The sequence below is a fragment of the Salvelinus alpinus genome, chromosome 10 (assembly GCF_045679555.1).
Source record: "Salvelinus alpinus chromosome 10, SLU_Salpinus.1, whole genome shotgun sequence".
Classification (NCBI taxonomy): Eukaryota; Metazoa; Chordata; class Actinopteri; order Salmoniformes; family Salmonidae; genus Salvelinus; species Salvelinus alpinus.
Window position 1 is genome coordinate 13,442,547 of NC_092095.1, and position 13,975 is coordinate 13,456,521.

Genomic DNA, 13,975 nt, shown 5'->3' on the forward strand with positions numbered 1-13,975 from the left:
TCTCTCTTTCTCTCTCCTAACACCTCTCTCTCTCTCGCTCTCTCTTTCTCTCTCCTAACACCTCTCTCGCTCTCTCTTTCTCTCTCCTAACACATCTCTCTCCCTCATCTCCTCACATCTCTCACTTTGTATGATCTCAGTCGCCAACAATCATCGCAGCTACAGCTCTGTATCTTACGGATACACACATACACGCACACGCACAAACACACATACACACACACATATGCACACATGCACACACACACACACATACACACACACGCACGCACAAACACACACGCACAGCGTTCCATTCTCTGCCAGTATCAACACACCTGTCATAACGTACCTCTTCTAAGTTTGCACGTGTCTCCCTATTGGCATCTATACGTAGGTAATTAGTGTTCCCATTCAAGTTAAGTTATGTATATATGCAGTAACTCTGGCCCTGAAGGATTCAGGCCTACATGTGTTAGTGTGATATCTCCAGGATATCAAGGTATTCTCTCCAGGTGTTACCCTGCCTGTGTAATTATATAGATAGCTTTATGAAGAACGCTCTCGTGTTAGTCTGACATGTAATTATATAGATCGCTTTATGAAGTACACTCCCAGAGAGATTACTATGCACGGCCTTGTCTCAGCGGATTTCTGAAAAAGGAGGAAAGATGAAAATTCATGAAGAACAGATGGTTCAGAGCTGAATCATTTATACAGGTTCATGTCTGTCTCTGATAATGATTCATGTTGTTGACTGATTTGTGCTTCCTGCTGGGGTTGATTTTGTGTCAGATCAGACGCGGTAACTAGGCTGTTTGGTCTGCAATAGTATGCACTCCTTTCATTAAAATCACAATCATCCTTAACCATTTGAGTAATGTAGCTTATACTTGTGATTATTATGGGGAAACGTCTAATACATAATTGATTACAAAAATGGAAGGGGTGGCAGGTAGCCTAGTGGTTAGAGTGTTGGGCGGCAGGTAGCCTAGTGGTTAGAGCGTTGGGCGGCAGGTAGCCTAGTGGTTAGAGTGTTGGGTGGCAGGTAGCCTAGTGGTTAGAGTGTTGGGCGGCAGGTAGCCTAGTGGTTAGAGCGTTGGGCGGCAGGTAGCCTAGTGGTTAGAGCGTTGGGCGGCAGGTAGCCTAGTGGTTAGAGCGTTGGGCGGCAGGTAGCCTAGTGGTTAGAGTGTTGGGCGGCAGGTAGCCTAGTGGTTAGAGTGTTGGGCGGCAGGTAGCCTAGTGGTTAGAGCGTTGGGCGGCAGGTAGCCTAGTGGTTAGAGTGTTGGGCGGCAGGTAGCCTAGTGGTTAGAGTGTTGGGCGGCAGGTAGCCTAGTGGTTAGAATGTTGGGTGGCAGGTAGCCTAGTGGTTAGAGTGTTGGGCGGCAGGTAGCCTAGTGGTTAGAGTGTTGGGCGGCAGGTAGCCTAGTGGTTAGAGCGTTGGGCCAGTACCCAGCAGGTAGCCTAGTGGTTAGAGTGTTGGGCGGCAGGTAGCCTAGTGGTTAGAGCGTTGGGCCAGTACCCAGCAGGTAGCCTAGTGGTTAGAGTGTTGGGCCAGTACCCAGCAGGTAGCCTAGTGGTTAGAGTGTTGGGCGGCAGGTAGCCTAGTGGTTAGAGTGTTGGGTGGCAGGTAGCCTAGTGGTTAGAGTGTTGGGTGGCAGGTAGCCTAGTGGTTAGAGTGTTGGGCCAGTACCCAGCAGGTAGCCTAGTGGTTAGAGTGTTGGGCCAGTACCCAGCAGGTAGCCTAGTGGTTAGAGTGTTGGGCCAGTACCCAGCAGGTAGCCTAGTGGTTAGAGTATTGGGCCAGTACCCAGCAGGTAGCCTAGTGGTTAGAGTGTTGGGCCAGTACCCAGCAGGTAGCCTAGTGGTTAGAGTGTTGGGCGGCAGGTAGCCTAGTGGTTAGAGTGTTGGGTGGCAGGTAGCCTAGTGGTTAGAGTGTTGGGCGGCAGGTAGCCTAGTGGTTAGAGTGTTGGGTGGCAGGTAGCCTAGTGGTTAGAGCGTTGGGTGGCAGGTAGCCTAGTGGTTAGAGCGTTGGGTGGCAGGTAGCCTAGTGGTTAGAGTGTTGGGCCAGTACCCAGCAGGTAGCCTAGTGGTTAGAGCTTTGGGTGGCAGGTAGCCTAGTGGTTAGAGTGTTGGGCCAGTACCCAGCAGGTAGCCTAGTGGTTAGAGTGTTGGGCCAGTACTCAGCAGGTAGCCTAGTGGTTAGAGCTTTGGGTGGCAGGTAGCCTAGTGGTTAGAGTGTTGGGCCAGTACCCAGCAGGTAGCCTAGTGGTTAGAGCGTTGGGTGGCAGGTAGCCTAGTGGTTAGAGTGTTGGGCCAGTACCCAGCAGGTAGCCTAGTGGTTAGAGTGTTGGGCCAGTACCCAGCAGGTAGCCTAGTGGTTAGAGCGTTGGGTGGCAGGTAGCCTAGTGGTTAGAGCGTTGGGCCAGTACCCAGCAGGTAGCCTAGTGGTTAGAGTGTTGGGCGGCAGGTAGCCTAGTGGTTATAGCGTTGGGCCAGTACCCAGCAGGTAGCCTAGTGGTTAGAGTGTTGGGTGGCAGGTAGCCTAGTGGTTAGAGTGTTGGGCCAGTACCCAGCAGGTAGCCTAGTGGTTAGAGCGTTGGGTGGCAGGTAGCCTAGTGGTTAGAGCGTTGGGTGGCAGGTAGCCTAGTGGTTAGAGCGTTGGGCGGCAGGTAGCCTAGTGGTTAGAGCGTTGGGCCAGTACCCAGCAGGTAGCCTAGTGGTTAGAGTGTTGGGCCAGTACCCAGCAGGTAGCCTAGTGGTTAGAGTGTTGGGCGGCAGGTAGCCTAGTGGTTAGAGTGTTGGGTGGCAGGTAGCCTAGTGGTTAGAGTGTTGGGTGGCAGGTAGCCTAGTGGTTAGAGCGTTGGGTGGCAGGTAGCCTAGTGGTTAGAGCGTTGGGTGGCAGGTAGCCTAGTGGTTAGAGTGTTGGGTGGCAGGTAGCCTAGTGGTTAGAGTGTTGGGTGGCAGGTAGCCTAGTGGTTAGAGTGTTGGGTGGCAGGTAGCCTAGTGGTTAGAGTGTTGGGCCAGTACCCAGCAGGTAGCCTAGTGGTTAGAGTGTTGGGTGGCAGGTAGCCTAGTGGTTAGAGCGTTGGGTGGCAGGTAGCCTAGTGGTTAGAGCGTTGGGTGGCAGGTAGCCTAGTGGTTAGAGCGTTGGGCCAGTACCCAGCAGGTAGCCTAGTGGTTAGAGCTTTGGGCCAGGACCCGGAAGGTTGCTGGATCGAATCCCCGAGATGTCCCCTGGCACCGAAGACGTTGATCTCAATTTAGGCAGCCCCCCCTGCACCTCTCTGTTTCAACTGACTAGGTATCCCCTTTCCCCACTACAGTTGTTACTGCAAGCAGCTGATTCCTATGAGTACATGATGTATATCTCTGTCTAATGTTGCTCTCTCTCCTGTCGTTTCAGCGCCATGCCAGCCAGATGCCTTCTTCTGTCACAGTAACATGTGTATCAACAACACCCTGGTGTGTAACGGTATTCAGAACTGTGTCTACCCCTGGGACGAGAACCACTGCAAAGGTGAGAGGTCAAACCCAGGCTCAATATTATTATTATTTATTTTTTATGTCATTACATGAAGATAAGGGGGATCATAGCTATATTCAAAACAATTCAGGAGCTGATTCAAAACCTGTGTTTAACCCTTCATTATGGTTGGTGTCTTGACTGATTTGTCCAAAATCGGCTCTACCACTCTCTCCCTCTCCCAGCTCACTCTCCCCGCTCACTCTCTCCCTCTCCCAGCTCACTCTCTCCCCGCTCACTCTCACCCTCTCCCAGCTCACTCTCTCCCCGCTCACTCTCTCCCTCTCCCAGCTCACTCTCTCCCCGCTCACTCTCTCCCTCTCCCAGCTCACTCTCTCCCTGCTCACTCTCTCCCTCTCCCAGCTCATTCTCTCCCTCTCCCAGCTCACTCTCTCCCTCTTCCAGCTCATTCTCTCCCCGCTCACTCTCTCCCTCTCCCAGCTCACTCTCTTCCACTTCCAGCTCACTCTCTCCCTCTTCCAGCTCACTCTCTCCCTCTCCCAGCTCACTCTCTCCCTCTCCCAGCTCAATCTCTTCCACTTCCAGCTCACTCTCTCCCTCTCCCAGCTCACTCTCTCCCACCCCCTGTTCACTCTCTCGCTCTTCCAGCTCACTCTCTCCCTCTCCCAGCTCACTCTCTCCCGCTTCCAGCTCATTCTCTCCCCGCTCACTCTCTCCCTCTCCCAGCTCATTCTCTCTCTTCCAGCTCACTCTCTCCCTCTCCCAGCTCACTCTCTTCCACTTCCAGCTCACTCTCTCCCTCTTCCAGCTCACTCTCTCCCTCTCCCAGCTCACTCTCTCCCTCTCCCAGCTCACTCTCTTCCACTTCCAGCTCACTCTCTCCCTCTCCCAGCTCACTCTCTCCCACCCCCTGTTCACTCTCTCGCTCTTCCAGCTCACTCTCTCCCTCTCCCAGCTCACTCTCTCCCTCTCCCAGCACACTCTCTCCCTCTCCCCTCTCTCTTGATTTTAACACATTAATTCCCGTCAATCCAAACCAATCCACCGTGTATCCCCTCCCTGTATCCAATCTATGTTCCCCTCAATCCATGCACTTCCCACAGTGTGTCCTTCACACTCTGATAATAGAATTCTATCCCACCTGATGCTCAGTATTCCAATGTATGTATTTTACCCAGAAGCATTCAGCACAATTCCCTGTGCATTGATCTCTCCCCTTCTCCGCCTCTCTCCCTCTCCGCCTCTCTCCCTCTCCGCCTCTCTCCCTCTCTCCCTCTCTCCCTCTCTCCCTCTCCGCCTCTCTCCCTCTCCGCCTCTCTCCCTCTCTCCCTCTCAATTCATACCTGATTCTGGTGCACACTTCCTTAACAATGTATCCTGTTCCACTGATCCCAAGTCATGACCCACTGCCAATCTATCCTCAATGAAGACCAAGTCTATAAATATTCCATTGCTTATTATTTTATTTCCTGATCTCTGTCCCTCTCAGCTTTTTCCTGATCTTCAGTGCTTCTCTGTTACCTCAGTGTTCTCCACACTCTCTGTTTCTCCTTTTAGATCTACACCATGATTCATACAACCCCTTCCCTTCTATCCTGTTGGTCCTCAGGGTTGATCAGGGGCCATTGTACGTTTATATAATTTCCTGAACTAGGTTCCCTTTCAACGCCCTCTCCTGATCTCTCCTGACTCCCTCTGTTCTTACAGCTGTCCAATTAGATCCATACAATGATCCTTAGCTCTTTATGTCTGAGCTCCACATCAGTTGATACAGTGTTCCTCCTGACGGACTCCTACAGGGAAGAGGTTAGCACTGGTTCTAGTGGGTTGGTAGGACACATGCTATATCTAAGGCTGGGTGAACTGTTCCTCCAAGCTCCTTTCAGCTCTGTGGGCTACACACTAACCATGCTGGTGACCAGAGTTTGAACCCAGGCAGCCGCCAAACCTCTCCATTCACTGCATGTTTGTTCCTCTGTCTAACCCTGATGTTTGTTGCTCTGTGTATCCCTGGTGTTTGTTGCTATGTCTAATCCTGGTGTTTGTTGCTCTGTGTATCCCTGGTGTTTGTTGCTATGTCTAACCCTGGTGTTTGTTGCTATGTCTAACCCTGGTGTTTGTTGCTCTGTCTAACCCTGGTGTTTGTTGCTCTGTCTAACCCTGGTGTTTGTTGCTATGTCTAACCCTGGTGTTTGTTGCTCTGTCTAACCCTGGTGTTTGTTCCTCTGTCTATCCCTGGTGTTTGTTGCTCTGTCTAACCCTGGTGTTTGTTGCTCTGTCTAACCCTGGTGTTTGTTGCTCTGTCTAACCCTGGTGTTTGTTGCTCTGTCTAACCCTGGTGTTTGTTGCTCTGTCTAACCCTGGTGTTTGTTGCTCTGTCTAACCCTGGTGTTTGTTGCTCTGTCTAACCCTGGTGTTTGTTGCTCTGTCTAACCCTGCTGCTGCTCATCAATAACATCTTTATCATGTAGTTTATTTCCTCTGTGTGTTGGGAATCATATTTGCTTGTTAACTGTGATCTAGCTGTCTGCTGGGATATGTGTGTGTGTGTGTGTGTGTGTGTGTGTGTGTGTGTGTGTGTGTGTGTGTGTGTGTGTGTGTGTGTGTGTGTGTGTGTGTGTGTGTGTGTGTGTGTGTGTGTGTGTGTGTGTGTGTGTGTGTGTGTGTGTGTGTGTGTGTGTGTGCGCGCGGGCGTGTGATTATGCAGGAAACTTTGGTGCTGTTTTCGTGACTTGTGTGGGTGTAAGTTGGTCATTTCTTAAAGGGGCAGTGCCACACAGTGGAATCATTTTAGAACTGCAGTGTGTTTTACCACTTGGCTGCATCTACAAAGAGGAGATGAAAGCAAAGGACACACTCTCTAAATTAGAAACATGAACCTGTCTCCTGACCACTAAAACAGAAACATTAACATGTCTCCTGACCACTAAAACAGAAACATTAACATGTCTCCTGACCTCTAAAACAGAAACATTAACATGTCTCCTGACCACTAAAACAGAAACATTAACATGTCTCCTGACCACTAAAACAGAAACATTAACATGTCTCCTGACCACTAAAACAGAAACATTAACATGTCTCCTGACCTCTAAAACAGAAACATTAACATGTCTCCTGACCTCTAAAACAGAAACATTAACATGTCTCCTGACCACTAAAACAGAAACATTAACATGTCTCCTGACCTCTAAAACAGAAACATTAACATGTCTCCTGACCTCTAAAACAGAAACATTAACATGTCTCCTGACCTCTAAAACAGAAACATTAACATGTCTCCTGACCTCTAAAACAGAAACATTAACATGTCTCCTGACCTCTAAAACAGAAACATTAACATGTCTCCTGACCACTAAAACAGAAACATTAACATGTCTCCTGACCACTAAAACAGAAACATTAACATGTCTCCTGACCACTAAAACAGAAACATTAACATGTCTCCTGACCACTAAAACAGAAACATTAACATGTCTCCTGACCTCTAAAACAGAAACATTAACATGTCTCCTGACCTCTAAAACAGAAACATTAACATGTGTCCTGATCTCTAAAACAGAAACATTAACATGTCTCCTGACCTCTAAAACAGAAACATTAACATGTCTCCTGACCTCTACTATTTGGTCTTCTCACTGTATCTCTCTGTCTCCCTCCCACCTATCTCTCTATTTCTCTCTTTCTCTCTCCCCCTATCTTTCTCTCTCCTCATCCCTTCCCTCTCATCCTCTCCCTCCATCCCCCTGCAGAGAAGAGGAAAGCTAACATCCTGGACAACCTGAACAACACCAACGGCACCATCATCGGCGTCACCTGCTGCATCGTCCTCATCCTCCTCATCGTGTCCGTCATCGTTCAGATCAAACAACCCAGGAAGAAGTACATCCTCAGGCGCGAGGACTTTGACCCCACCATGTTCCAGGAGGTCTTCGAACCGCAGCATTATGGTCTCTGCACGTTACGCAGCACCACGCATGCCACCGCCGCTTCGGCGGATATAGCGGATCTAGCGGAGGACTTGGAGAACTACCACGCGCTGCACCACTCGTCCTCGCGCTGCGTCCATGACCACCATTGTGGATCCGCCTCCAACCCTGGTTCCGCCCACCTGTCTCAGCTGTCACTCAGTGGGCGGGAAAGCCGCGGGAACCTGAGCGCACGCCAGGCCGCGGCCCTCCTCACGGACCTTCCACCGCAGTCGGTACGGCCGCTGCTGCCCAGCGTTGCCACGGGGAACCGGCGCAGCATCCTAGTGATGAAGCACAGCTACTCGCAGGAAGAGGCCGACAATGGGTGTGACCTCGACGACGACCTGGAAGAGGTTCCCACGACGAGCCACCGACTGTCGCGTCACGAGAAGGCAGTCCAGCGGTCAGTATCTATAGATTTCCATGATAATCAATGATAAATCAATCTGTCAATCAATGAAGACATCCTAATAGAAGATGTCATGGTGGAGGGTGACATTGATTTTTCTTCCTTTTTTAAACATTTTTTAATCCTCCTCCTCTACTTTTCTTCTTTCCTTCATTCTACTGTTCATTTATTTTTTTGAAGGGGAGGGGTTAGGCTTTCTTTTCTGCTTCGATCTTCCTTTTTCCCGTCAACTCTGTTATCATTCATAAAGGGCAATGCTGTGTTAGTGAGAGCTGCCCCCTATGTTTCTTTATCACCCATTATGTCACTTCTTCCCCTTCTCACTATCTTTATATTGATTTATTTCTCCATCTGTGTAGCTCCTGTGGCTCCAGACCACGCCCACAAATATGACCAGTGTCCTTGCTAAGTATTTAGATCTACGTCGTGAATTAAAAGACTGATTTATGATGTACAACGATAGTGCATGTTGCCTTTTTTCTACAGAGGACATGTAGATCAGTCTGTCTGTCTTCTCTGACTCTCAACACAAGGGCTTGTATTGGTGCCTGGCACCGATAAAGAGATTATTGACTCATCCATTTAGAATGCAAATAACTTTATTTCATAAACTCAAAAGATAACTTCTAAAATTTACAAAGTTAATTATGTTTTTAACTGTGATAATGTACATTTTTTTTGGTACAGTTCACTTTGGCATGAACCTGTTTTCTATAAATGATTTAAAATAATATTTTAATGTACATGTATCTGCATCGTGATGGCTTGATGCATTACATGTTACCAAGAATAAATGGAGGAACACTTCTTGTACCTCCAGAATAACTTCCAAGTTCCAGTACCTTTGTTGTGCATGCACTTTGTGTGCTCTACTCTATTCAACCTGTATCTGTATACCTGTATACGTCTTGGTTTAACTACAGAATAATTCACAGCACAGATATTTCTATGCATGCAAGCCTTCCAGAGCTCAAAACTCTGTTGAAATGTTCTGCCATTTTTTTTTGTAGCAAATATATGCATTTTATATATGATAATCTCTATGCAAACGTTTGATATTAAACAACAGAGCGGTGACATTTCAGGTTCTGCCTCATTGGCTCTTTGAGCAAACAGGAATCAGAATACAACACGACTAGGGTCTAAGACAATCTCAAGGTAAGCCCCCCCCCCCCCCCCCCTCTCTCACTTATACAACAACAAAACATATTGTATGCTGCTGTGTAGTTCATAGTTTTACCATGTAAGTCAGTTTCTCAGTCATTGTAGTTTGATGTAGCTTTGATTGTTACATTTTTCGTGAAGTTGTTCTGGATATAGTTTGTTTTTTGTATGATTCATTGTCATCATCAAGATGGTCCCTCTGCTTGCGGCCATCTTGGTTTGTGGTGCGTTTTTTGGTGTGAAATTTGGCTGCTATTTTTTTTTTTTTGGCGTGGTTTATTTGAAGCTCGTACTTGTGTCCTCTTCTTTTCGAGGGCCCATCTTGATCATCCTGTTATTATTTACTAGCATGGACTTTTCCAGTCATCTTCCGTTGAACCTGTGGACATGTTTCTACCCTTTGACCTGTATTATTTAACATAAGGATATTTTATTAACAGACTTTGATTAAGCCTATATATAGTACTTTACAAGTACATACACCAATACTAAAATCATAGTTTTAATTCTAAACAAGTTAGTCAACTGTAATGTTTTCAGACATTGACAACATATTCCTGAAGTCACACGTACACTGTATTCTCCTGTTTTCTTGACTTGTTGAATGAATCAAATACTGAACATGGCTTTTTCCAGCATCTATGTCTACTGTTGTCTTCAGTTCTAGCTTAATGTTCAAAAAAGGCACTTGCACATCGGAGCTATCTTTGTTGCAGGTGCGTGGTAACAATTGAATAACATGAGAGAAAAAGAGAAGAAACCCACACACTGCTTTTGCTAGTATCACTACTCTTTATTAAGCGTTACGTATCGGCCACAAGGCCTTCGTCAGAGCTTTTGTGAGTGTTTTTAATTTGCACCCTTATATAGGAGCAATGTCTACATAAGAGTGCAAATTAAAAACACTCACGAAGGCCTTGAGGCTGATACGTAAACCTTAATAAAGAGCAGTGATACTATCAAGAGCAGTGTGTGGATTGTTTTTTATTTTTCTCTCAAGTTACCTTAATTTGAAAGCATATTATTGAATGTCTTTAGTCGGGTAATACTTTAAGTGAACGTTCCGTCATAATGCCTAGATAAGGTTGTCATATCACATATCACCGAGACATTTTTTGTGCTAAGTTTATCGTAATAATACAATTGACTGGTAATAATTAGTTGATCACTTGGGAACTAACCCCAGTGTTCTATAGCCTTTTTTGAATACGCCAAATCAAAATCAAAAAACAATTTAACATCTAGATTGAAAGTTAAGTCAACCACTAATACAATTCATGCAATTATAAATAAGTTCACTATAACATAAACAAAGGACATCCATTCATAAAAGTATTATTGCTAGTGTTAATTGATTACATGCTAATTAAACTAAATTACATTTCAAATAAATGCTAATGCAAAACTAACCTTTGACATTTTAATTTTCAAATTTTGATTCCTCTCGAGAATATTAAATTATTTTAAAAAATGTAGTTTATTATTTGACAAAAAAAAACGATTTCATTTCAGTTAATTTGTCACACCGTCTTTTAGTAGCCTGTCATCATTGTACTCAGACTTTTCTACTGGGAGTATTTGAAAAGAGGAGCGTTTTCAAAGCTTTGTAAGAAAATAAACAATAAAGCTTAATCGTTTTTCTTTTAAGGTTTTATCTAATCATTTTCGACAATGTGTTTTCCAAGTCCTTATCATTCAAGTCCAATCAAGTCATGTGATTCTTTATAAAACGAAATGAAAGGAAATGAATTTGTTTGCGAGTAACATTTGCAAAATATAAATACAAATAGTTGCAAACTCACACACACCCAACACACACATGTGCCCCAACACACACATGTGCCCCAACACACACACTCTCACAAATGGACACCATTTAGCGAACACCAAGACTATACTAAATCTAAATATTTTGATCTCCACTCTATCGTACAATGTATTTCCAGTCCACTCTCACTTAAACATTATCGGGAAGTTGTTACAGTGTTAACAATGACACGGATGATGTCATTGTCGACACTACATCGTTGCAACTATGCTGACACCTTCAGTATCCCAACAATAAATCGATCTTTACTTTAATTTCACATGCTTGCTCAGTTTTCTGCTTGCTGATGTTTATGTTAGTTTTTGTTCTTTCAGTAATGCACTTTGTGTGTTTTCACATGTTCAGTTTATGTTTTGTGGTCACTTCATTTTGACACGGCTTGTTGTGCTGTTATTGTATTACTGTAATTTAAATTTAAGAGAATGAAAATCAAATGCTATGTAAACACACACACACACACACAGAGAGACAGCAAAATAACAGTACATATCTTAACCCTGTAGGCAACTTACAAAAAGATAAGCCTACTTTATGTTGGAAGGTGTTATTGCTGTAGGGTCTAATTTCATTCACACAGTAAACTGTTCTAATGAAACTTCAGGATGGCGACAGAGAGGTAAAGTTAAATCACATCAAACTGTAATAACATTTAGTTATATATATTTTTTCCAGATTAACATTCTTATTAGTTCTTAAAAAAAAACATATCCAATTGAAGCTGTCTCAAACACGTGAGAGAGAATAGAGTTGCAGTAACTGTGGACAGAGTAGGATAATAGTGTTTTCTTGTCTCTACAGGTACTTCAGAAAGATGAATCATTCTTCTGCATCTTGCCAAGTTTGACAATTTATGGAAGTAACATTAATCTCCCTCATGAGAACTGTTGCATTGAGCGACAAAAACAATTTAGAGTGTTGTGATAAGAAGAAAAAAAATGTATTTTTTGTTGTTGTGAGTATGCGTTGTCTTGTTTTGATGACAGCGGTGCAATGCCCTGTTGGTGTTCATCAAATGGCTGAGATTGTAAAGCCAGAGACACGTACTGATACTTTCGGATACTGGACTGAAACTTTAAAAGATACATAAATACCTTAAATGTACATTGTTCATGAACTGAATCTGAACCTGTTCTTTTAAACTTATTTTTTTTATTTGTATTTAACATCAAACACGTGAGGACGCCATTTTGGTACTGAAATCCCATCTGGAAACCCACTGTGTCGCTGTTATGTTTCCTACACTCTATTAGGGCTCAAGTTCTTTCCCCTGGTTTCAAACCCCAGAGAATGTTGTGATGTCATAAGGGTATAAACTGTATAGTGTTCCAAGCCACTGGACAGGAAGTGTCTCCATGTTGGTATTTTCTGAGGACTGAAATGGGACATTGGGATGTATAGGTAATTTCTATGGCAGCCACAGGTCTCATCAGGAAGTAATGAAATTGGTTTTGAGAATTCCCAGTCAGATTTCCTACTAGGAACCTAAACATTGGTAATGGTTGTATTTGTGGCTTGTCTATGCACACTAGACTACAGTAAGAAAAGTGGGCTCAATTATTAGGCTACTACATAATCCCTTGATTTCCCAATAGCCTTAGGCCTTCTTTGCATTAACATCAATATTTTATTTCTTGGTTTCAGAATATGTCTGAGACCCCTCTGTTTGCTGAGATCTCTACTTTGTTTGGTAACACATTAAAGAAATGCTGGGCAGAATGTTTTCAATAAACTGATACTAAATCTTATCATGTCTTGCTGAGTTTGTATTGGAAAGTGATATTAATTTGTTCCTGTCCATGAACAACGTAAGCTGACACTTGTGACATCTTGTTGTAATGCTGTAGCCGAAGTGGGACCCAGTGGAGGCTCCTCAGAGAGAGGAGGAAGGGGAGGACCATCCTCCTCAGTGAATTATTTCGATTTTTTTGTAAAACATTTAAAAACGTTTCTTTATTAGATAAAACTACACTAAATGTATTCACGTCACCATTTAATTGATTAAAACACACTGTTTTGCAATGAAGTTCTACAGTAGCCTCAACAGCACTCTGTAGGAGAACACCATGGTGTAGCCAGAGGACAGCTAGCTTCCATCCTCCTCTGGGTACTTTGACTTCAATACAAAACCTAGGAGGCTCATGGTTCTCACTCCCTTCCATAAACATACACAGTAATTATGACAACTTCCGGAGGATGTCCTCCAACCTATCAGAGCTCTTGCAGCATGAACTGACCTGTTGTCCACCCAATGAATTTAGTACTGAAAGCATATGCTACAGCTAGATAGCACTGCAGTGCATAAAATGTGCTGAGTAGTTGACTCAAAGAGAGAGAAAGATAATAGTCAAAATGAAGGAGAAGCAAGAAGCAAGAGAGAGAGTTTTTCAATTTTTTTCACTTTCAGTTTCACTTACTTAGCTAGCAGCTAGCTAGTTTAGCCTACTCAAACACCCTGCTCAAACAGAGGGATGCTACGTTAGCTAGCTGGCTATAACTATCCAACACAACACTGGATCTCTTCCAAGTCAAGATAAGCTTTTGGTTTGACTAATTTATTGCCATCGGGGCCCGCCAGTGTAAGTGCTAGACTGCTTACTGACTGTACACTAATGTTACTGCATGATTGAGCTGGTTTACTAACACGTTAGTTCTATTAGCTATGTTAACTATGACGTTACTTTAGCTAATATGGTGACAACGATGTCGGCTGTGTGTAACAGTTATGATATGGTTTGGCTTGGAAAGTTTTTTTTGCCTGGTCACATACAGCGAAGGGAAAAGGTGAGAGGAAGAGAGTGCATTGATGCAAGAAGGAATACAGCGTGGCTGCTATGAAAGTTAACTGTGTTTACGCGTGATCAAGGGTGTATTCATTCCACCGATTCTGTTGAAAACGTTTCTTAAATGGAAGCAACGGAAAATAAATGTGCATAAACATACCTGAATTCGTCCAATAGAAACTATTTTTTTGCAATTGTTGGACTAATGATTACACCCTAGATCAGCTAAATGCAGGCATGAGTGTATTGAATGTGTCACGGTCTGTCCATATGTCACTGTCTGTCACCAAATTTTCTCTTGACCTGTCTGCATCTACGTTGTAAACTTTCATTCATAGGCTAGGTTGTAGCAACCTC

At 44.4% G+C, this 13,975-nt stretch overlaps 1 protein-coding gene across 1 annotated transcript in view; it reads left to right on the top strand.

Moving 5' to 3' along the window:
- Window positions 1–12,583, top strand: part of LOC139531517 (neuropilin and tolloid-like protein 1) — a 180,958-nt gene extending 168,375 nt beyond the window's left edge. Inside the window, exons 8-11 of the mRNA XM_071328021.1 lie at window positions 3,386–3,499; window positions 7,219–7,840; window positions 8,932–9,004; window positions 11,637–12,583. Of these exons, the coding sequence (XP_071184122.1) occupies window positions 3,386–3,499; window positions 7,219–7,840; window positions 8,932–8,992 (797 nt within the window). The 3' untranslated portion in view covers window positions 8,993–9,004; window positions 11,637–12,583. The remainder of the gene's footprint in view (window positions 1–3,385; window positions 3,500–7,218; window positions 7,841–8,931; window positions 9,005–11,636) is intronic.
- Window positions 12,584–13,975: the final 1,392 nt, after the last annotated feature.